Genomic DNA, 19,548 nt, shown 5'->3' on the forward strand with positions numbered 1-19,548 from the left:
GATCGGGGGAGGACGCTGTAAGGCTGGAGGGCGGCTCGCTCTCAGCGAGTGATGAATTACTGATCTGGACGGAGTGTATAAGTAGAAGAGTCTCAAAGTCCCACGATCGGTTCTGGTCGACCGGACGTATTCTCTCAGATCTCGAACCCAAGTCGTGCCTGATTTCAGAATTGAACCTCCACCAACTCGGTCCAGTCGACGGCATTGTCCTTGATCAGCGTCATGCCTTTTATCTGCTGGACCCTCACTGGGCTCATCGTAAGCTCTGTACTCCTGTAGAGTCCAGAAGATGTCCTCGGCGGCCAACCATCTGCTGTATATCTTGACTGATTCAAATCTACCCACCGGTGGGTTTATAGCATCCTCAGGATTGGAATCGTACGTGACCCATGGATTTCTCAAGTCGACCGAAGGGGATGCTCGTGGATCAAAGGGCGCAGCCACCACTGGAACGACTGCCAAGGCGTCAAAGTCCGACTCGATAGGCGAATGGATCACTCGATTTGGAACTGCAGAAATGGATAATTACGCCTCAACCACCGTTCCATATCTGAACGACGCATGGACGGCATCCACCTCGTATCTTGCCATCGATCACCCATCTGACTCGGATCTGCCTACCGTCATCGACAGGCTCGAGACCCTGGACAATTATCACGAAGCGTCTCTGCTCTCGCACGTTGCGAGGAGAGCGTCGAAAGCTCAAGGAGTGGCTATCCTGATGCTGTACGTGAGATCATTTGCAGGGCAGCAGAACCAGACCCAGCGCGTTGGACCCGACGAAGGGACGAATGCCCGACTTGCAGATGAGCTCGTCGCGAAGTACAAGCATAGAATTAGAGCTGGAAAAGCTCCCGGACACTTGTCCATATGCTTTGCCATCTTATGTGCAGCTTTGGATCTGACCCGAGGTCGGTAATGCGACAAGCAAGCCCCATGAGGCTGACTCAGACTTCAGAACAATGCTTGCATCTGCATCTTTATCTCCATGCAAGGTCTGTTCTGTCGTCTGCGGTGAGATTGAACCAGGTCGGACCATATGAATCGACATCCCTACTGGCAACTCGATTCAAGGATCTCGTAGAGGTCGCTATGAGGTCTCATGGAGGCGCTGGGACGGGACTGTTCAGGGATCAAGAGGACACTTCAACGATTGAGGGCCAGACAATGCCACGTAAGAAGGTTCAGCAGGAGTTTTGGGCCTGGGCATACGATGCAGAAACCTTTGGCCCAGCCACGACGTGGCCTTTGGGGGAGATCCTGCTCGCGAGGCATGATCTACAGCACACAAGATTATTCAATTCATAGACTGACACGATAGAATGACGGGCGAGGCCACGTCTGTTCAGACAATTGTTGTAAATGCATAATGAGACGGGAGATTCTGCTGAATCCAAAATAGTCTAGGTATGATGTTGAGAGATGCGCAGACACGGAAACGAAAACCACTGATGTTTACTCCACTAGACCCCTTTTTAAGCACCCAACACCAAGGTCAAGAGTGCCATGCGGACCTGTAGACCATCAGCAAAGAGATGTCCACCTGTAAATACTCAAAGCATCACTTACAAACAAGCCATATCTCATTTGCCTAAAGTATGCCGCTCTCCTCGTGTCAAAGTCGACTTCTGGGTCGATTTCGTTATTCCTCGGGAGAGGGTGCATGACAATGCACGATTCCTTCGCTTTCGCCAAGACGTCATTGTTGATAATGTACAGGTCCTTGACGGCTTCATATTCGGCAAGGTTGTCGAATCGTTCCTTCTGAACTCGCGTGACGTATAGAACATCCGACTTGGCGATGACCTCGTCGGAGAGAGTTTGATGCTCGGTCCATCTGACGTTGGCTTTTGTAGCTTCTGATTTGACGGAATCAGGCATGGCCAATGTCGGAGGAGCGACAAAGTTGAGAGTGACGTCGTAAGAAGACAGGATCTTGACGAGAGAGTGAACGGTTCGACCATATTTCAAGTCACCAACTGTCGTGCGTGTCAGCTGATCGGCCGAGGTCAAACCATCCTTTGAAACTCACTCATCGTGATAGTGATGCCATTGACCGATCCCAACTCCTCCCGGATCGTGTAAACGTCCAACAAACTCTGAGTAGGGTGCTCTCCGGCGCCATCACCAGCGTTCAAAATCGGCACGGGCGAAGTCTTCGCGGCGGATTTACTGCTTCCAACTGATGGATGTCGAAGCGCGATCGCATCGGCGTAACATCCGACCGTGCGGATTGTGTCAGCCAAAGATTCTCCCTTGACGACTGAGCTGGATCCAGCAGTGACCTGAACGACTTCACCACCACAACGCTTCATCGCGGCTTCAAACGAAGTCGAGGTTCGAGTGCTCGGCTCGTAGAACAAAGTGCAGAGAACTCGTCCACGGAGAGTGTCGACTGTACCTGTTCGCTCGACTTGAGTTCTCATCTCTGACGCCAAATTGAAGAGGACGTGAAGGTCGTCTCGATTGAATTGCTTAACGCTGAGAATGTGACGTCTGGTGAATGCAGGGTGAGACTGAACCGGCAACGAAGCAAACGTCTTGGTAGGCGATAGATCTCGAGGAGCCATGGACGACAAAGACATGAGGTTGGCATTGTTGCTCGCCTTTGGCTGTTGCGGGAAGCCGAGGGCTTGGAATCCAGACGAGCTGCGCTCGAGGTTGGGCGACAATGCTGTCGTCGATGGTCTATGTGTCTGGAGAGTGGGTCGGGATTTGATTTGACCAGACACGTTGATGTCTCTGCCAACGGGGGTAGAGAAGGTCTGACCGTCCAAGAAGACAGATTGTCCATTGACGACCACTCGGTGCACAGCACCGGCCACGTTCTTGCCGTTCAGGGGGGACCATCCCTCAGATCGGAAAGTCGAATGACGATTCACTTCGACTTCAACGTAGGATTGGGCCTGTTCAGAAATACCAAAGATAGATCTGGGGTTCTCGCTGAGCCGAAGCGTGATGTCCTCGAGAGTCATCCGACCATCCGTGACCGCAGTCAAGAGCAATGGGAGAGCCTCCTCGGCGCCCGAAGCCGCGTTGTAGGACTGATCAAGAGCGACTGCCAATTCATAGGGAAGTGACCCGACTGTGAAGACGTCGATCGAGGCCATGTTGTCCCAGAGAGCCGCTTGATCCTTCTTTGTAGGCAGGCACGAGACGGCAAAGTCCTCTTGGGAGAAGAAGAGGGCATAGACCGATACGTCACAAGTGACGCTCATGCCTTTGCCCTTTGCCAGAGCGATCAACTGGATGTCTTCAGCGGTAGATACGGCCGAGACATGAATCGCTCGGCTATGCAAGTTGGCCAACAGGAGAATGGAGGCGAGATCCGTGGCCTGAGCATCAGTGATGATAGGCTTGTCCTCGGGCCACGCGGCAAAGTGCTCCGTGATCGATGCGACCTTGTTCCCAGTCCCCTTGAAGGAGATAAACAAGACTTTGGCTCCAGCGTCAACGGCGTCTGACAATCTCGAGGCGTTGTCTGGGGTCGCAGCGACGGCAAAGAAGTAGTCGCAATGGGCTTGTCGAGATGCGTTCGACTGGGCTCGCTGAAGAGAGATCTCATCGGCGACAATCGAGTTGACACCTCGAGGGAGCATTTGGATCGCTGTGAATCCACCTCGAATAGCGGCCTTGGTGGCTTCGAGGAAGTCGGATGATCCACTTTCAGCAGCACCGGGCACGAACGTCGAGATGGAGATCAAGCTCGGGAAAGTATGGGTCTCGTGCGAAGTCTTGTAATCCACAGTCGCCACGTCAAATGTTGGCTTTCTGATGATAGCCTCGATGAACAGCTTGGCGCATTTGACGTTGGTGATCAGAGGCACAGCAAAGTCGACGGCCATTCGACGGGATCGGTAGCCCTTCGAGAGGTAACTGGCGGGACGTCTGAACCTGTTCTTGGAAGGCAAGTTGATATACAAATCGATCAAATTGTTCGCCAAATGCTGAGTCAAGGAGTACTCAGCCTTCTGAGGGTTGACTTCGTCTTCTGATCCGAGCGCTTCGAGGTATTTGACGGGAATGCCGTGTTCTTGGAAAAAGTCGGACGTTCCTGCCGTAGCGAACAGATTGTATCCCATTCGGTGAAGCTTGTGGACCGAAGGCAGCATTTCCATTTTCTCCTTGTACGATCCAATAGAGAGAAGGATGTTCTTCTTGGGAGGACGGATACCAGTAGAGATGAGAGCCTTGAGGTAAGCGTCATATCTGTCCTTGCCAAAGCAAGCGACTTCTCCGGTCGAGGCCATTTCGACACCCAAAATCGGGTCGGCGCCAGACAATCGACTGAAAGAGAACTGAGGGACCTTGACACCGACATAGTTGGCAGGCAATTTTGCGTCAGGATAGGGCGTCACTGACAATCCCATCATGACCTTCGTAGCGATTTCGATGGCGTCGATACCGGTCACTTTGGAGACGAAGGGGAAAGATCGAGCAGCTCGCAGGTTGCACTCGATGACCTTAATTTCATTGTCCTTGGCGATGAACTGAATGTTGTAAGGTCCAGTGACGTTGAGAGCTTGACCGATCTTTTGGGTGGCCACTTCGATCTTGGCAATCGTCTCAGGATCCAAGTCCTGGGGAGGCAGGATGAGGGTAGCGTCACCAGAGTGGACACCGGCATTCTCAACGTGCTCAGAGATGTAGTGCATCACCATCTTTCCGTCCCTTGCCACGGCGTCCATCTCGATTTCCTTGGCCTCTTCAATGTATTTGGAAATGACGACTGGATGGTCACGAGAGACATCGGTCGCTTGCGTGAGATAGTTGGCCAAGTCATCTTGGGAGAAGACGACATTCATGGCGGCTCCAGAGAGAACGTACGAAGGTCGCACCAAGACGGGGTATCCGACCTTGTCACAGAACGCTTGAGCTTCGTCAAACGAAGTAAGCTCTTTCCAGAGAGGTTGGTCGACACCGATTTTGTCCAACATTCGCGAGAATTTGTATCGGTTCTCAGCGGTGTCGATCATTTCGGGCGAGGTTCCGTAGATTTTGACGCTCTGTCGGTGAAGGTTCAGAGCAATGTTGTTGGGAGTCTGACCTCCCATGGACAGGACGACACCGCTCGATCGTTCGAGGTCGTAGATATCCAGGACGGTCTCGAGGGAAATGTTCTCAAAGTAGAGCTTGTCCGCTTCGTCGTAATCCGTGGATACGGTTTCAGGGTTATAATTGACCATGACCGTCTTGAAGCCATTTTCTCGGAGCGTTCGGATAGCTCGGACTGCACACCAATCGAATTCGACGGACGATCCAATACGGTACACACCGGATCCAAGGACCATGACTCCGTTGTCGACGAAGTCGACATCGTGTTCGCTAGCGTTGTACGTCGTGTACAGGTAATTTGTGTAGGCCGGGAACTCGGCAGCGACGGTATCAATCTGCTTCACGAAGGGAGTGATACCAGCTTCCACTCGGAGTCGTCGGACGGCGAGCTCGTTAGATCCGAGGGCCTTGGCGATCTGGCGATCAGAGAAACCGATCTGCTTGGAGTTGCGAATGAGCGCAGACGGAACGTTGGTGGCGGTGTATTGGCTGGGCGATCAGCTGAAATCTTGTCGGATCACACTCACGCAACAATGTCCTCGGTTTTGGATAACCTTTCCAATCTGGTCAGGAACCACTTGTCAATGCTAGACATGGCATTGATCTTATCAACCGAGTACCCTCTCTTGAAGGCTGAAGCAATGGCGAACAACCGCTTATCGGTCGGGTTTTGGAGCTCGTAGTCAATGTCTTCGATCTGCAAGTGCTCGCCGAATCCAGGGAACTGATCGTCGATACACCTGATAGCCTTTTGGATGGTCTCTTCGAAAGTTCTGCCGATAGCCATGACTTCTCCGACGGATTTCATGGAACTGCTGAGGGCAGTCGAGACGCGGCTGAACTTTTTCAAGTCCCATCGAGGGATCTTCACGACACAATAGTCGAGAGAAGGCTCGAAACAGGCCGAAGTGAGCTTGGTGACAGAGTTTCGGATCTCGTTCAAAGGGATGTTGAGACCAAGCTTGGCAGCGATGAAGGCCAATGGGTATCCGGTGGCCTTGGATGCCAATGCAGACGATCGAGAAAGACGAGCGTTGACTTCGATGATGCAGTATTCCTTGGAATGAGGGTTGAGGGCGTATTGGATGTTACACTCTCCAACCACACCCAGGTGTCGGATGACATTGACTGCAGTGGTCCTCAGCATGTTGTAGTCGGCATCTGACAAGGTTTGAGACGGGGCGACAACGATCGAGTCTCCGGTGTGAATACCGAGAGGATCAAAGTTCTCCATGTTACACACGGTAATACAGTTGTCTTGGCAATCTCGAACGACTTCGTATTCGATTTCTTTCCATCCCTTCATACTCTTCTCGACGAGAACCTGAGGAGAGATGGCAAAGGCCTTGCCACACAATTCGGTGAGCTGCTCTTCGTCTTGCGCGAAACCAGATCCAAGACCTCCGAGAGCGTAGGCGGCTCGAACAATGACTGGGAATCCAATCTTCTTCGCTGCGGCAACAGCCTCGGCAAGATTGACAGCCGTAGCAGATTCTGCGCACTTTTCGCCAATCTCTTCCATAGCTCGTGCAAAATGTTCACGGTCCTCAGTCACGATGATCGTTTCGATGGGTGTTCCCAGAACTTTGACACCGAGTTTGGAGAATTCGTCCTTCAGCTTGATACCGACGTTCAGTGCGGTCTGGCCACCGAATGTGCAGTAAATACCGTCAGGTTTCTCGTGCTTGATGATTCGAAGCACAAATTCGGGTGTGACAGGCAAGAAGTAGACCTTGTCAGCGAGACCTTTGGAAGTCTGGATGGTGGCAATATTTGGATTGACCAAGATGGTGTAGATACCTTCCTGCTTCAAGGCCTTGATGGCTTGCGATCCTGAATAGTCAAACTCTCCCGCTTGACCGATTGACAGACCTCCAGATCCAAGGACCAAGACCTTTTTGACCTGTTCCCGTGGTCGTGCAGCCAAGTTGGCAGCTACCTCGCCGCCAGGGATTTCGATGGGGACGAGTTTTCCGGCGGCGGCGGAGTCGAGCATGCTCTTGATGAAAACGTTGAAAAGGAATTCAGTGTCTCGTGGACCTGGGGCTGACTCGGGGTGGAATTGGGTTGAGAAAAAGGGTTTGCCCCCCTTGCCCATCCAGATACCCTCGTTGCTGCCGTCGTTGGCGTTGGTGAACAATGGCTCCCAGCCGTTCTTGAGGGTCGATACATCGACCTCGTATCCGTGATTCTGCGAGGTGATGTAGCATCGACCAGAGGGCGCGCAGGTACAAGGCAAGTTCATACCTCGGTTTCCGTACTTCATCTTTCGGGTCGAAGCTCCAGAAGCGAGGGCCAGGAGTTGATGACCGAGACAGATTCCAAAGATGGGTACTTTGGCCGCAGTGATGGCCTTGGAGAGGTTGGCGACTGTCTCGGTGACCATAGATGGATCACCGGGACCGTTGGAAATGAAGAGACCGTCATAGTGCTCTGGCTCGGCATTAAAGTCGTAGTTCTGGACCTGTTAGCGAGCCCCTGTGACTGTGAGTGCTCACCCATGGGACAACCTTGACTTCGACTCCGCGCTCTCTGAAGCATCGGATTTGGTTCCACTTCATTCCGACATCCACAGCAAGGACTCGCAATGTCTTGCCAGTTTTCGGATTGACCTTGACCTCTGATCCAGTGCTGGCAGTGTAGAGAGTGGGCCGGACAGTGGACACCTTGGCAACGAGGTTTTCGCCATTGGGGTCGACGAACGGGACAGTCTGGTAGTCTTCCTTCCAGTTCGTGGTTGACAAGTTGTCAGTCGAGACAGATCGAGTCAAGGAGGAAGATCCGCCGGATAGACCATTGAGCAATCTGTGGACTCCGCCAAGAACGCCAGGTTCTCGACCTCGAGCACCGTCTGTCGAATCTCTAGCCAAGACTCGACCGAGCAAGACACCACCCTCTCGGATCTTCTTGGTGAGCATTCGAGTGTCTACACCCCAGATGGCAGGAACGCCCTGTTCCTTGAGCCATTGACTGAGACTAGAGTTGGCGAGGTGGTGAGAGAAGGAAGGGTGGTAGTTGGCCACTACGAGTGCGGCAACGTGAATCTTGGACGATTCAAACTCCAATGGCAGGGAGTCCAGCAAGTCGGTAGGAGGCGGGACAGCGTTGGAAGTCTCGTCACCGTTAGGGACGGATGGGTGCGCAGGTCTCTCGGGCACACCATAGTTGCCGACCAAGGGGTAGGTGAGGATCAGGATCTGAGAAGAGTATGAAGGGTCCGTCAAGGATTCAGGATATCCGACCATTCCTGGAGCGGTTCAGTATTGTGTCAGTCGAAGCTACCTTACCCGTCTGGAAAACACATTCTCCGGCGATTGATTTCTTTGCTCCAAATGAGTGACCAGCGAGAGCGAGACCATCAGCGAGCTCAAGGACCATATCCGCCGAAGCGAGCGAGTCGTCCCATTCTTCAGCGTAGGAGCCATCAGCGTCGATACCTTTCAGTGTTGCTGGGGGGTGCAATGAACCAGGAGGAAAGGTTGTCGTTGGATGGAGAGTCGCCGGGGCTCGAGTGATCACTGGTCGAGGTTTCGTAGATTGTTGAGGGGATTGAGAAGCCGGGACAGAGATGGGACGAGGGGAAGTGGGAGGAGTGATGTCGGACATGATGGCTAGTGTCGTCCGACGATGAGAAGGAGGATGATGTTACTATACAGAGTGTAGGCAGCTGGATGATAGCTGTAAATTTTCTTCTTGCTCCAAAAGAGTGGAGGGTTCCGGCTTCAAGAGACACTACCGGATGGTCTTTTTTTTTTGGGTGGGCCGTATACCTGGGTTTTGTGACAGTGATGAGCTCGCACGCACAGCGATACTGATCACAAGACGCAGCAGAGAGCTCTGGTCACTCGTTTATGCATTCAGAAGAGAGGAGAGAGGAGAAGAGAGAAGAAGAAGAAGAAGAAGAAGAGAGAGAACAGGACTCTGGGGGAGGGGGACAACGTTCGCGCGACCCGGCGGAAATTTTCGAAAAATTTTGAATATCTATATTCGCGTATTTTCTGCAGGTGAATTTATCCCAAACTCTACGTGATGGCGGCTGGATGCATGGCACTAGGTCACTCCTACCAACTGACTGCTGTTGGGCCTACATCTGATACCCGTTCATGCAGGTGCATCTCGTAAACGGACGCATGCAATGATACTCGTCATGACGCTTTAGTTCCACAAGTTGGCGAACGGGTCATTCTCCTGCTTCTTGGTTGGCTGAGATACAGCCGGCGCAGCAGATACCGCCCAGGGATCGCTGGCACCGACATTGCTGCTGCTACCCCAAGGGTCTGCACTGGCATTGACATTGGCGACCGGCTGACCCCAGGACGAAGCTGGCTGTGGAGCGGCAGGAGCGGCTTGTTGCGGTTGACCCCAAGCCCCTTGGTCCATTTGTAGTCCTCCCCAACCTGCATTGGCCGTGGGCAAGGCGGTCTGAGTAGGGCTCTGCATCGTTGTACTTGTGGATGTCCCGCCACCGCCCCACGTCGCATAAGGGTTCTGGGCGGTGGGTGGATTGGGGGGATTGAAGAAAGATGGCTGAGGAGCAGGAGCGGAAGCAGTGGATGGGGACGAAAAGAGGGACATGATATCGGCCTTGTTGGTCTGAGGCTTGGAACTGGGGGTCGGGGCGCGGAAGTCCAAATCAAAGATGGAAGAGCCAGGTGCTTTGGGTTGCTCCGCAGTCGCCGAAGGAGCGGGATTGGGGGCAGTCGTTGATGCGGAAGGTCCAGCATTGCCATTGGACGCGGCAATGGCAGGCTTTGAGGTCGTACTGATTGGTGCGGCGTCATCATCGCCTCCAAACAGATCAACGATTGGAGCGGCAGTGGCTTTTGGAGCTGGCGCTGTCTGCCGGGATAATAGAGGGTGGGTTTTGGAAGCAGCGGGTGGAGGCGCCGTAGAGGCAGGTGTGGGGGCCATCGAAGAATCGTCCTGACCGATTTGCATCAGATGTCATCCTTCACAAACGGCTCGAGCTCACATGCTGACGCGGAGACCCGTCTTCTAACACACTCGGATCAGATGGCGGAGGCCCATCCATTGCCCATCGTTTGCTTTCGTATTTTGAGCGTATGAATGACTCGATTTTACTGGAAGGACAAGAGATCAGTTTGCTCGTCAGATTCATCTTCACCCACTGATCTGGAGGTACATGACCCGCTTTGAGGTGCTTCTCCCAGTACAGATTGGCTCGTCTGTTGCCCCACTTTTGAACCGACTGGAAAGGGGGGGAAAAAAAGATGATCAGCAAGATCTGCCGGACCCATGCGTCATACCTCCATTTGCTCAGGTGTCCACATGTCCAAGTCGATACTCTTCACTGTGATCTCGATGAGCGCAAAGCACGAAATGCCTCAGGGCTCTCACTCACCCTTGCTGATGTGTGTGCCCATGGATCGGTGTATACCCGAACAACGTATACATAAGAATACCCCACTGTGAGCGATATGAGCTGGGTTCTCCACTCCGAAGTCGTTAGCTTACAGGTTCCAAGACGCCCATCGCGCATCTATCGATTTGTCAGCACCCGCTATTCCCCATCTCGACATACCATTCTTCCTGCAATCCGCACACGACTTGTTATCCGGTTGCTTGACCAGCTCCCTGAGTGTCCGGGCATTGCGCTCTGTCGTTGCTTTATCTGCAGCGAGTGAGCCCAATGCTACTAAGAGGGAAAAAGACGCAGCATACCTTGTCGCGACATGTTGACCAGTGGGCTCGACCGAGAGAGCGAGCTGTGAGTGCTGTGACGGTCGTCCACCCACCTTTGCGTCAGAGCGAGAGCGGGAAGTCAAAAATCTACGCCTATTGAACACTGTGCGCCTAAGCTCAAAGAGCGGACACCGCCGCCTGGCTGTTTCATCGTAATGGCTTCGGCCGGGACAGCCGATCAACCACGAGTCGAGATGCAGCCAGATATACAGCTGACGAGTTCTCATATCCCATACCCGGATCTCCTTGGTGGTGATGCTCAGAGAACATCCGAGACGACTTGATCTCCAATCTTGTTCATCCTCCGTTATCCTCCATTCGGTGTTCTAATTTTTCATTCCTACATCACTCTCTTTCCCATTTTCCTCCGCCTGCCTCCTCCTCAAGACCCGAGCTCTCCACAGACGTACAAGTCGAGTCAGAAGAGACGTCCCTCCTCTTCCCCCTCATATCCTCGCTGCTCTCTCCGCTCTCCTCCTTTTGTCTACTCGGATCGGTCCCCCGTAGGACGGATCGCTCGACACCCGGTGTGGCACTACCAACATGACGGTCGACCTTGACGAAACAGCAGGACCTTCAGACCGACCCCTCCGAGGTCTGAGTCTGCGTCGTGCGACGAAGGCGGACCTGGATATTCTGACGGATATGAGAAAGGAATGTGGTTGGGGCTGGGAGAAGCTCCCGGCGCGGGTGGAGAAGAACAGGGACTGGATCTTGTGTGTGTTCACGAAGGAGGTGGATGGCGAGATCAGAGATGTGGGCATGGGAGGCTGGGGATTGGATTGGCCAGAGTATCCGTTCATGGCTTCGAGAGCGGATAAGGTTGTCTATCTGAGTGAGTCGTGGAGACGACAGGAGCGGAGCGGCAGTTTGGCCATGTCCTGAAGTCCAAATCAGCATCCCTCTTCATTCGACATGCGTATCAAGGCCTAGGCCTCGGTGGTACAGCGATGGACCTATTAGAACGAGAAGCTCGAGATACATTCGGAGGTCAAGTCGTCACGCTAGATACTGCAAGATACGCGTATGACAGCCGGAGAGATCTTCAAGTGGGACATGACTCGAACGACAGGGAGAAAGTGTCGAGCAACTTGTCATGGTATGTGAGGAGAGGGTATGAAGAGTTCCGGGTCAGTACAAATGTCCTCTCATTCTTCCGATGACATGCTGATCATTGGCAGGATCCCGTCCCTCTTTTCCCTGATCCGAGGCCAGATGATCCAGACTACAAGATCGTAGCTGCTTTCTTGAGGAAAAGTATGTAGAGCTCTACCAGTCGCGCGTGATTCAGGAGGAGTTCTTGGATGGCTCCGCTCGTAGAATAGATCCCGGAGCATGTAGTGGCTTGCATCTTTGGGCTACCGAGTGCCTGTGAACATCGCGTACGATGTCCGCGTCGCTGAGGGTTCCCAGTGACGCCGCTTCCAGAGAAGTCATAGAGCGGTATACTGACCCACAAGATGTAGATACGCCAGGCCTACAAGACAAGACGAGGGATCGAAATCGAAGCTACTCCCCAGGCGTACTCGAGCAGGCTTTCAGAGCCCAAGGGAAGCGATGTTGGGCGAATAGACCAAAACTGTGCGCGGATGTTGGCCCTGACAGGTTACAGGATGAGCGGGCTGTGAGAGCGTTCGCTCAGTTGCAGAATGGCCCACGTCTGGCCTCGGATGCATGGGTAGATGTGGCATTGTAGAGTTTTCTCCGGATACGCCTTCGAATATGGGCCATACTTTAACCTGTCTTACAAAAATTGATTCCGCAGCAAGCTAATCTTGAATTGCACTTGATACATGTTCATTGGCCGAATACTGAGGTCAATTCCTCAGTGCTTGCCATGCCAGGGGCCTTAAACGGCTATGGCACCAGTGAGGATCAGGAGTGATAATGGTTGCTATCTTTGCTTGCATAGCCCACGTGGTGGCCATGAAACTGACCAGGGGTTGAGTCACGTGGGAGGGATTGAAACAGATGCCCCTCTTGTGCCACACTGCCACGTGCCACATATTTTTTTTTTCCGAAAGTCGAACGTGTGTCGCGAAATGCTATTCCTGGTATGCGGACCTGCTCCTCGTGCCGTCTCTGAGTGTCATTGATCTGCTGCTGCTGCTGCTGCTGCCCCATCTGCGCCTGGTACTACTTGTTCCGGGCACCATTGACGGCAGACGACACCAACTGGATAGAAAAAATTCCGGAAAGCCATGCCTGGAAATGATGGATCAGGAGAAGCAAGTGGAGATTTCCGTGGGTCTGTCTTCTTTTATGACATTCTACCACAGACATCACGAGGGATCAAGGATCTCCCTCTATCACCCCTCTAGACATCTCTGAGGACCAGGCAGAGGTCCGCTTTGGCAGCTCTACATTGGCTTCAAAATGATGCAAGAGCGAGCTTTGATTGACCAAAATCCCACCGCAGATGCGTTTCTCCAAGCATTCATCATGATCGTCGTGTCAGAGATAGGTGAGCACGACGGAGCCACACAGAGGGCTGTCTAGGGACCGGTCCCACTGACCCATCGACTTGTCCATCAGGCGACAAGACATTCCTCATCGCTGCGATCATGGCGACTCGACACGCGCGTGCCACAGTCTTTGGCGGAGCCTTTGCCTCGTTGGTCATCATGTCCATCTTGAGTGCTGCGTTGGGCAAAGTCATCTTGGGCTTGATACCAAAGGTGGGTTAACAACAACAACGATATGGAAAAGCTGAGATCACGTTTATCAGGTGTGGACGCTTTGGGCCGCCGCCGTGCTCTTCCTAGTCTTCGGTATTCGCATGCTGCAAGAAGCGATGAAGATGTCCGGTGGAAATTCTCATATCCAAGATGAGATGCGGGAAGTGGAAGAAGAACTGGAGCAAGACTCTTCTCGACATGATGTCCAGAATCAACGTCACAGTGGTGGTACCGACTTTATCCCACTCGAGGCGGTCGAAGAAGGTCGTTCGGGCCTCCAAGACTCCTTCTCTTCGCCTCGATCACCCACAACCCCACGATCAACCTCCAACGGTCGCGCGAGATCACCCTCTCCAAGTACAAATACAAAATCCGGTCCATCCATCCATTTCCCACTTTCAAAATCCAGTCCCGAAAAAAATAGAAAATCTTCTTTCAAGACCTGGATAAATCAAATTAGAGACTTCCTGCAGCTTGTGACCAGTCCTGTCTTTGCTCAGGCCTTCATTCTTACCTTCCTAGGCGAGTGGGGAGACCGCAGCCAGCTATCGACGATCATGCTCTCTGCGAGCAATGTGGGTCATCGTCGTGCTCGTTGACAGAGAAGCAACGGAGACGAGACTGACACTTTTTTTTCCTTCCTTTCTAGAGCGTCCCAGTTGTTGCATTTGGAACCATTCTGGGGCATGGCCTGTGTACTTGTGGAGCTGTTATCGGAGGCAGGTATCTGTCCACAAAGATTTCCGTCAAGCATAGTGGGTGTATTCCCGTGAAAGAGGTCAAAATATACTGCTGATCGACCTTTGCGCCACAGTCACGCTCATGGGCGCCGCTGCATTCCTGATTTTTGCCGTCCTCTACGTCGGCGAGGCACTTTACACCCCTGCGGACGCGATCACTGGATCCATGGCATAATCGCATGCTTTGGAACCGGTCATTTTCAGTCAATGTCTGGCATTGTGCAATAGATCGTAGAGATGATATGATCCTGTACTCGCATTATGTATTACGTAATATTACCCGGGTATTCGGCAAAGTATTTTTAAGCTTCCTTCGGACCGGATAACGCCGACGAGCTTTCAGCTACTTGTATACTGCCTTGACCTTGAAGGCACTCACCAGTACACCAGCGACGTCCGCTGGAAACATTTGTATAACACTACAATATGAAGCGTTTGGAATGCAAGTCCTCGGGCCCCCGGGGGGGGGGGGGGGGGAGGGGTGTCCGTACTGCCTGTCAGGAACGGTCGGCGGCGACCTCCGCTAGTCGAGTACAATAGGACGTTCTTCTTCATCAATATGTATATTCGTTGTCTATGAGCTACCCAGCTTGACATCCCTATCCAGAGGAATCCAGAGAGCTACTAATCAAGTAGGACCCTCGAGACCGATAGGTCTGTTCCTGACACTGCCCTCGGACACTCATGCATCACCGCGGCAGCAGACTCCAGTCTGTAGCGATGCGTGGGACGGACCAGTTGCGAAGAGCCAGGATCCCCATCTCATCATTAAAAGTCCCAACAACTGCCAAGTGGGGACAGAAGAGACGAATTTGGTTCTGCCTTGACTCGGGGCTGCTGCACACCTCCTTGAGGTCATACCAAGCACCCTGCTACTCCTCAGATACCGTGTCATTGGGTTCCGTACAGATGTGATCTAGATCTGATGTCAGCTCGTGTGTGCGTCCCGGTAGTCGATTGTCTTTTCGACATCTTATACATCCAGCCTAGGCAGGCTACCTGCCTACTATGTCACACCATTCGCATCATTCTACGCATACCATCCTTTCAGAAAGTGTCATTGTTATAGAGGCCAATCCAACGAGAATCCCTGTACAGGTGTGTATCGCCACGTCTCAACAAGACTACAGGAGCTGCCACTGCTGATTTCGGAGAGACTGACTGCCACTATGACCACACGCTCTCTAACGTCTCAGCTCCTGAACCATCCCCAGCACACCCAGAACATCCTTCATCGCATCCATGTGCAATTTGACATCGACAAAATATCGACTTTCATCTTCCTTATCCGTGCCGAGGGTATGTCTTTCGAGCGAGACTGCAAATCTATTCAAGGTCAGAGCGAGGCTTTTGGAGGTATGTTCCAATGCCAGGATGAGGGAAGGCGGGGCTGACGACGTCTTGAGTCCTCGTGTCAGCTATCTACGAGACCTCCGGGGAGTCAATGGCTCACCTGTGAGCCGGTCTGGACTTGGAGCATTGTAGACGGCACCTCTGCCTCGTCTTCCAGATCTGAACTGTTGCTTTCTTCTTTCTCCTTCGTCGGGACCAATCCATATAGCTGATTCCGTCTCATCGTCCTTGGACTTTCGAGTCCTAAATCTAATAAGGACGTGGCCTTCTCTTTCCCCTTCTCCGTGTGACCTTTCAAACTGTCACCCCCACCTACGGGTAGCCGCTTGAGCTTGCCGCCGCCACCTTCCCCTCCATCGATCCACCTGCTTCCGCATTCTACGCATAATCGTCTATTGTCCTTTTTACCATCTTGGCCTCTGGGATACCCTACGAGTGGGATCCCACGACACGTTGAAGAGGGACAATTGGTGCCTAGGAGAGAGTAGCCTCGGAGGAGGAGTGATGAAATTTGGCTAGCCGTGTCGTCCGAAGAGGATGAGGGATTATATATGGGATTCTCAAGGTTCGGGCCTGATTGGAGGAGTGTGGAGGCAGGAGCAGAGCCTGTAGGAGCAGAGGGAACAGACCGTGAGGTCGACTGGACAGCCCTAGTCGCAGTGGACTGTGCACTTGCGCTTGGAGGCCCATCGCACAGAGCACAGAATTGTATTGGTTGTCGAGATTCAGCAGTAGCACTGGCCGTCGGCTCTCTCATCAAAGGCGTAACGCAACATTGATCACAGTGCAGATCTGTCAACGTCCAACCTTTCAGCATGTACTCTCCAAGCTATGAGCAAACAAGAAGTCAGTCAGCACCGGAAGAAGCGCGAGGCAAAGGGAGTGATAATGGACTGACCACTGCCGAGGTTTGCTCCAGCTGTGTTGGGGCTTCGGCGGCTGGCATGGTAGTGCTGTTCAGTGAAGCGAATGAGACAGAGCTGTCGCCCGACTTGAGGCACCTGCCGTCTGCGAATCTAGGAGTGGAGGAAGGGGAAGAAGTGAAGCCCTGAAGAGATGAACAAAATATCCATTTGGACCATTTCGAGAATCTCAAACGCGAGCGGGGACAAAGTGGAGGCTCTATCTCTCTCTGTCGTCGTGGACGTATTCCCTCCCTTGTATCTCCCGGAATATTCTACGTCCTGGCCCATCCAACAAGCATCCAGGACACCATGAGCGACCTCCGCGCTCGGCCAGGAAAAGGCTCAGGCAAAACAAGTCCCCCTGATACCGGCAAAACGAACGCACCAAGTTCTACTAAAAAGGCAAAGATAGATGGACTCAAGAACCTGAATAAAGAGGAGGTTGATCAAGAATTCCATTCACCTAGAGCTCATGCTGACGCTTTACCTTCCCAGCTCGAGAGAAAGTTGGACAGTCTTGAACAGACCAAGATGTTGAGGCAGGTCGTGTCGATGCTTGGGTTGATGGCTGTCGCTTGGTTTGGCATTCGAGTGAGGAGCTGGCCTGTCCCCTCAAAAATCGATAGGCGATGAGCTTATCCGGTCTCTCCACAGCTGTTCCGTCAATATAACGATCCTCTGATGGCTGGTAATGCTCCGACTGCTCAGCCGACGCCGAGCACGCGATGGAGCGATCCTAATCCACTACACTTACCTCAACGTATGCCTGGTCGTCTGCCTGCGGACGTGGAAAAACGAGACGAGATCAAAGAGGCGTTTGCCTGGTCTTGGACGGCGTACGAGAAGCACGCTTGGGGGGATGACGAGGTGAGTTCAATGCGACATAGCGCGGCATGTTCGAAGGGTTCAGTCCATTGATGCGAGGGCAGTTTCACCCCCTTTCACGGTCTGGGTCGAACCTTACTGCGGCTGGCGGAGTAGGGTACAATATCGTGGATTCGCTGGACAGCTTACTCGTCATGGGCTTTTTAGACGAGTACAAGAGGGCTAGGGACTGGTGTAGGGATAAATTGAGCTTTGAAAAGGATGCAGAGTTCAACACATTCGAGGTGAGTGAGGCGTGTGCACGGTGGGACCGTCGGATTTCTCTCAAATTGATGACACTGCCAAAAAGACCACCATTCGTATCCTTGGAGGACTCCTCTCCGCCCATCATCTCACGTCCGTTCATGAAGATCTCAGCATCCGGCCCGATGCCCGGCTCTACCTCAGTCTCGCGGTCGACCTAGCGGATAGATTGCTAGGGGCGTTCGAAAGTCCCACTGGAATCCCCTGGTCAAATATAAATTTGGCGAGGAGAAAAGGTATCCCCAGTGGTGATTTTCAAGGTGCCGCAAGTCTTTCAGAGGCCGGTACGCTTCAGCTTGAACTCAAATATCTTTCCCACTTGACGGGTGATAACATCTACTGGAAGAAGGCAGAGCGGGTGGGTAGAAAAAGATATGTGCGAGGCCTCTCCCTGATGGTCTCCCCTCATACAGGTCACAGAGATCATCCGGAATCAAGTCTCTGCGAATCGAGGCATCGCGCCAATTTTCATCTCGTGAGCTATTCTATACGTCTGACGATATGAGAGCTCACATTCTGCAGTCCTCACAACGGACAGTTCTTGCAAAGCGAGATCAGGCTTGGATCCAGAGGCGATTCTTATTACGAGTATTTGCTCAAGTGAGTCGTCAACCGGTCTGAACGGTCAACTGACCTCCTCCAGGCAATACTTGCAGACGGTCAGTCGATCATGCTCGTTGAGGTTTATGCTAAGATAGCCCCGTAGAACCGGGAAGAGCCAGTTTATCGTGATGTGAGTAGTACGCGCTATCTCAGTAGGCTCACGTCCAGATGTATGACGAAGCAATGGGTGGCATCAAGGCCCACATGATCGGTCAGACAGTCAAATCAGGTATCATCTTCACTCAAGAGCTACACCCGGCGAGGCACCCTCAGAGCAAGGAGCCGTGAGCCGAGTCATGTGACATCGTTTCCGACTGCGAGCTGAACTTGACCGTATAGAACCATGCAGGTTGTACCCAAGCAGGATCATCTAGCTTGTTTCCTTGGCGGTTCATTCCTTCTCGGCATCACGGAGGGTGGTCGCAGGGAAGTCGACTGGCAACAACTCGAGCCGCGAGATGCCGAAGATTTCAAGGTTGGCCGAGGCATCATTGAAGGCTGCATGATGACGCACGAAACGGCAACGTGAGAGCCGGTGTAACGTGTGACGAGGGAGTTTGAGCTGACACGAAATGATGCCCAGCGGACTGGCTCCGGAGATTGCCATGTTTGTTCAGTGGAGTGATCAGCGAGCTAAGGACCTTGATTGGTTTATCAAGCCTTCTCAGTAAGTCGCTCCCTGTATCCGCCTTCACCCCGAGGGGGTTTTTAAGAGAGAAGCCTGACGGATCTTGAAAAGGGGCGGAGCGCTGATTGACGCTCGAAACATTCTCCGACCTGAGACTGTGGAATCCCTCATGCTAGGATACAGGATCACCGGTGATCCCATCTTCAGAGAATGGGGATGGAAAGCATTTCAAGCGTTCCAAAAACATTGTCGAGTCGAGCACGGAGGATACGCAGGGATCGAAGATGTCCAGGTCGTGCCGCCCAAGAAACTGGATCGAATGGAGACTTTTTGGCTCGGCGAGACGCTGAGTGAGACTCAAGGACCTTGGGAGTGGATGACTGATAGCTGACCGTTGATCAGAATACCTATACCTGTTGTTTGATGATTCTGATCACATCTCCCTCGACAAGCACGTCTTCAATACCGAGGTGAGCGAGCCTTTTGTGTGTCGGACCGAACTGAGCGTTTTTCTCTCCCCCGACTCTAAGGCCCATATTCTCCCAGTGTTTTCTCCCGTCAGCCTGACTCCATTCTCCACCTCATAAGCACACGTCTTGGACTAGCAAATGCATGTGATTCCGACATAGATGTGGTCCCTGATGATCGATGCAAAAGGTCCGTTGGTTGCTGCTGCTGTTGGCTGCCGCTGTTGCCTCCCCCCAAAAAAGCTCTTCCGCCTCTTTCCACAAATCCCGCCACTATCGTCATTTTTG

General features: G+C 52.7%; 7 protein-coding genes across 7 annotated transcripts; 4 read left to right on the forward strand and 3 right to left on the reverse strand.

Annotated features, from left to right (window-relative positions):
- The first annotated feature begins 35 nt into the window (after positions 1 to 35).
- BD324DRAFT_621780 (hypothetical protein) lies at positions 36 to 1,354 on the forward strand. Its single transcript, XM_022015405.1, has 2 exons — positions 36 to 911; positions 959 to 1,354. Exons 1-2 carry the CDS (start codon positions 290 to 292, stop codon positions 1,306 to 1,308), a joined length of 972 nt encoding a protein of 323 aa, XP_021872568.1. The 5' UTR covers positions 36 to 289; the 3' UTR covers positions 1,309 to 1,354.
- On the reverse strand, positions 1,355 to 8,960 carry BD324DRAFT_621781 (putative aspartate carbamoyltransferase). The gene is made up of 6 exons (XM_022015406.1): positions 8,343 to 8,960; positions 7,554 to 8,302; positions 5,583 to 7,513; positions 2,033 to 5,544; positions 1,570 to 1,979; positions 1,355 to 1,514 (listed from the first exon to the last, which is right to left on the reverse strand). The coding sequence occupies exons 1-6, from the start codon at positions 8,659 to 8,661 to the stop codon at positions 1,476 to 1,478; spliced, it is 6,960 nt and encodes a 2,319-aa protein (XP_021872569.1). The 5' UTR covers positions 8,662 to 8,960; the 3' UTR covers positions 1,355 to 1,475.
- A 29-nt stretch (positions 8,961 to 8,989) lies between these two features.
- BD324DRAFT_621783 (hypothetical protein) lies at positions 8,990 to 10,867 on the reverse strand. Its single transcript, XM_022015407.1, has 8 exons — positions 10,738 to 10,867; positions 10,598 to 10,687; positions 10,531 to 10,555; positions 10,418 to 10,482; positions 10,323 to 10,366; positions 10,185 to 10,264; positions 10,028 to 10,136; positions 8,990 to 9,978 (listed from the first exon to the last, which is right to left on the reverse strand). The coding sequence occupies exons 1-8, from the start codon at positions 10,748 to 10,750 to the stop codon at positions 9,211 to 9,213; spliced, it is 1,194 nt and encodes a 397-aa protein (XP_021872570.1). The 5' UTR covers positions 10,751 to 10,867; the 3' UTR covers positions 8,990 to 9,210.
- Positions 10,868 to 10,953: 86 nt separating this feature from the next.
- BD324DRAFT_621787 (hypothetical protein) lies at positions 10,954 to 12,446 on the forward strand. Its single transcript, XM_022015408.1, has 3 exons — positions 10,954 to 11,593; positions 11,656 to 11,888; positions 11,940 to 12,446. Exons 1-3 carry the CDS (start codon positions 11,302 to 11,304, stop codon positions 12,021 to 12,023), a joined length of 609 nt encoding a protein of 202 aa, XP_021872571.1. The 5' UTR covers positions 10,954 to 11,301; the 3' UTR covers positions 12,024 to 12,446.
- A 357-nt stretch (positions 12,447 to 12,803) lies between these two features.
- BD324DRAFT_621794 (hypothetical protein) lies at positions 12,804 to 14,511 on the forward strand. The gene is made up of 5 exons (XM_022015409.1): positions 12,804 to 13,222; positions 13,294 to 13,436; positions 13,487 to 14,011; positions 14,086 to 14,191; positions 14,251 to 14,511. The coding sequence occupies exons 1-5, from the start codon at positions 13,135 to 13,137 to the stop codon at positions 14,349 to 14,351; spliced, it is 963 nt and encodes a 320-aa protein (XP_021872572.1). The 5' UTR covers positions 12,804 to 13,134; the 3' UTR covers positions 14,352 to 14,511.
- Positions 14,512 to 15,143: 632 nt separating this feature from the next.
- BD324DRAFT_621800 (hypothetical protein) lies at positions 15,144 to 16,577 on the reverse strand. The gene is made up of 3 exons (XM_022015410.1): positions 16,428 to 16,577; positions 15,630 to 16,358; positions 15,144 to 15,576 (listed from the first exon to the last, which is right to left on the reverse strand). The coding sequence occupies exons 1-3, from the start codon at positions 16,473 to 16,475 to the stop codon at positions 15,361 to 15,363; spliced, it is 993 nt and encodes a 330-aa protein (XP_021872573.1). The 5' UTR covers positions 16,476 to 16,577; the 3' UTR covers positions 15,144 to 15,360.
- On the forward strand, positions 16,576 to 19,489 carry BD324DRAFT_621806 (putative endoplasmic reticulum mannosyl-oligosaccharide 1,2-alpha-mannosidase). Its single transcript, XM_022015411.1, has 15 exons — positions 16,576 to 16,875; positions 16,930 to 17,025; positions 17,089 to 17,301; positions 17,364 to 17,543; positions 17,609 to 17,920; positions 17,976 to 18,037; positions 18,085 to 18,162; positions 18,206 to 18,221; positions 18,269 to 18,295; positions 18,334 to 18,449; positions 18,505 to 18,690; positions 18,749 to 18,832; positions 18,905 to 19,143; positions 19,196 to 19,263; positions 19,324 to 19,489. Exons 1-15 carry the CDS (start codon positions 16,744 to 16,746, stop codon positions 19,378 to 19,380), a joined length of 1,866 nt encoding a protein of 621 aa, XP_021872574.1. The 5' UTR covers positions 16,576 to 16,743; the 3' UTR covers positions 19,381 to 19,489.
- Positions 19,490 to 19,548: the final 59 nt, after the last annotated feature.

The sequence above is a fragment of the Kockovaella imperatae genome (assembly GCF_002102565.1).
Source record: "Kockovaella imperatae strain NRRL Y-17943 chromosome Unknown BD324scaffold_4, whole genome shotgun sequence".
Classification (NCBI taxonomy): Eukaryota; Fungi; Basidiomycota; class Tremellomycetes; order Tremellales; family Cuniculitremaceae; genus Kockovaella; species Kockovaella imperatae.

What these genes read in the sequence shown, in the direction of transcription:
- BD324DRAFT_621780 (XM_022015405.1), top strand. Translation starts at nt 290, where the DNA reads ATGTCCTCGGCGGCCAACCATCTGCTGTATATCTTGACTGATTCAAAT. An exon ending in AGCTTTGGATCTGACCCGAG is followed by an intron (nt 912 to 958) that starts GTCGGTAATGCG and finishes CTCAGACTTCAG; the next exon opens with AACAATGCTTGCATCTGCAT.
- BD324DRAFT_621781 (XM_022015406.1), bottom strand. Translation starts at nt 8,661, where the DNA reads ATGTCCGACATCACTCCTCCCACTTCCCCTCGTCCCATCTCTGTCCCG. An exon ending in AGAATGTGTTTTCCAGACGG is followed by an intron (nt 8,303 to 8,342) that starts GTAAGGTAGCTT and finishes GAACCGCTCCAG; the next exon opens with GAATGGTCGGATATCCTGAA. An exon ending in TGGCATCACTATCACGATGA is followed by an intron (nt 1,980 to 2,032) that starts GTGAGTTTCAAA and finishes CACGCACGACAG; the next exon opens with TTGGTGACTTGAAATATGGT.
- BD324DRAFT_621783 (XM_022015407.1), bottom strand. An exon ending in GGACACCTGAGCAAATGGAG is followed by an intron (nt 10,265 to 10,322) that starts GTATGACGCATG and finishes CCCCCTTTCCAG; the next exon opens with TCGGTTCAAAAGTGGGGCAA. An exon ending in GGTCATGTACCTCCAGATCA is followed by an intron (nt 10,137 to 10,184) that starts GTGGGTGAAGAT and finishes TTGTCCTTCCAG; the next exon opens with TAAAATCGAGTCATTCATAC.
- BD324DRAFT_621787 (XM_022015408.1), top strand. Translation starts at nt 11,302, where the DNA reads ATGACGGTCGACCTTGACGAAACAGCAGGACCTTCAGACCGACCCCTC. An exon ending in GGATAAGGTTGTCTATCTGA is followed by an intron (nt 11,594 to 11,655) that starts GTGAGTCGTGGA and finishes AGTCCAAATCAG; the next exon opens with CATCCCTCTTCATTCGACAT. An exon ending in GAGGGTATGAAGAGTTCCGG is followed by an intron (nt 11,889 to 11,939) that starts GTCAGTACAAAT and finishes GATCATTGGCAG; the next exon opens with GATCCCGTCCCTCTTTTCCC.
- BD324DRAFT_621794 (XM_022015409.1), top strand. Translation starts at nt 13,135, where the DNA reads ATGATGCAAGAGCGAGCTTTGATTGACCAAAATCCCACCGCAGATGCG. An exon ending in TCTTGGGCTTGATACCAAAG is followed by an intron (nt 13,437 to 13,486) that starts GTGGGTTAACAA and finishes CACGTTTATCAG; the next exon opens with GTGTGGACGCTTTGGGCCGC. An exon ending in TCATGCTCTCTGCGAGCAAT is followed by an intron (nt 14,012 to 14,085) that starts GTGGGTCATCGT and finishes CTTCCTTTCTAG; the next exon opens with AGCGTCCCAGTTGTTGCATT.
- BD324DRAFT_621800 (XM_022015410.1), bottom strand. Translation starts at nt 16,475, where the DNA reads ATGCCAGCCGCCGAAGCCCCAACACAGCTGGAGCAAACCTCGGCAGTG. An exon ending in TGGAGCAAACCTCGGCAGTG is followed by an intron (nt 16,359 to 16,427) that starts GTCAGTCCATTA and finishes GTTTGCTCATAG; the next exon opens with CTTGGAGAGTACATGCTGAA. An exon ending in AAGTCCAGACCGGCTCACAG is followed by an intron (nt 15,577 to 15,629) that starts GTGAGCCATTGA and finishes CGAGGACTCAAG; the next exon opens with ACGTCGTCAGCCCCGCCTTC.
- BD324DRAFT_621806 (XM_022015411.1), top strand. Translation starts at nt 16,744, where the DNA reads ATGAGCGACCTCCGCGCTCGGCCAGGAAAAGGCTCAGGCAAAACAAGT. An exon ending in CACCCTCAGAGCAAGGAGCC is followed by an intron (nt 18,450 to 18,504) that starts GTGAGCCGAGTC and finishes TTGACCGTATAG; the next exon opens with AACCATGCAGGTTGTACCCA. An exon ending in ATGACGCACGAAACGGCAAC is followed by an intron (nt 18,691 to 18,748) that starts GTGAGAGCCGGT and finishes AATGATGCCCAG; the next exon opens with CGGACTGGCTCCGGAGATTG.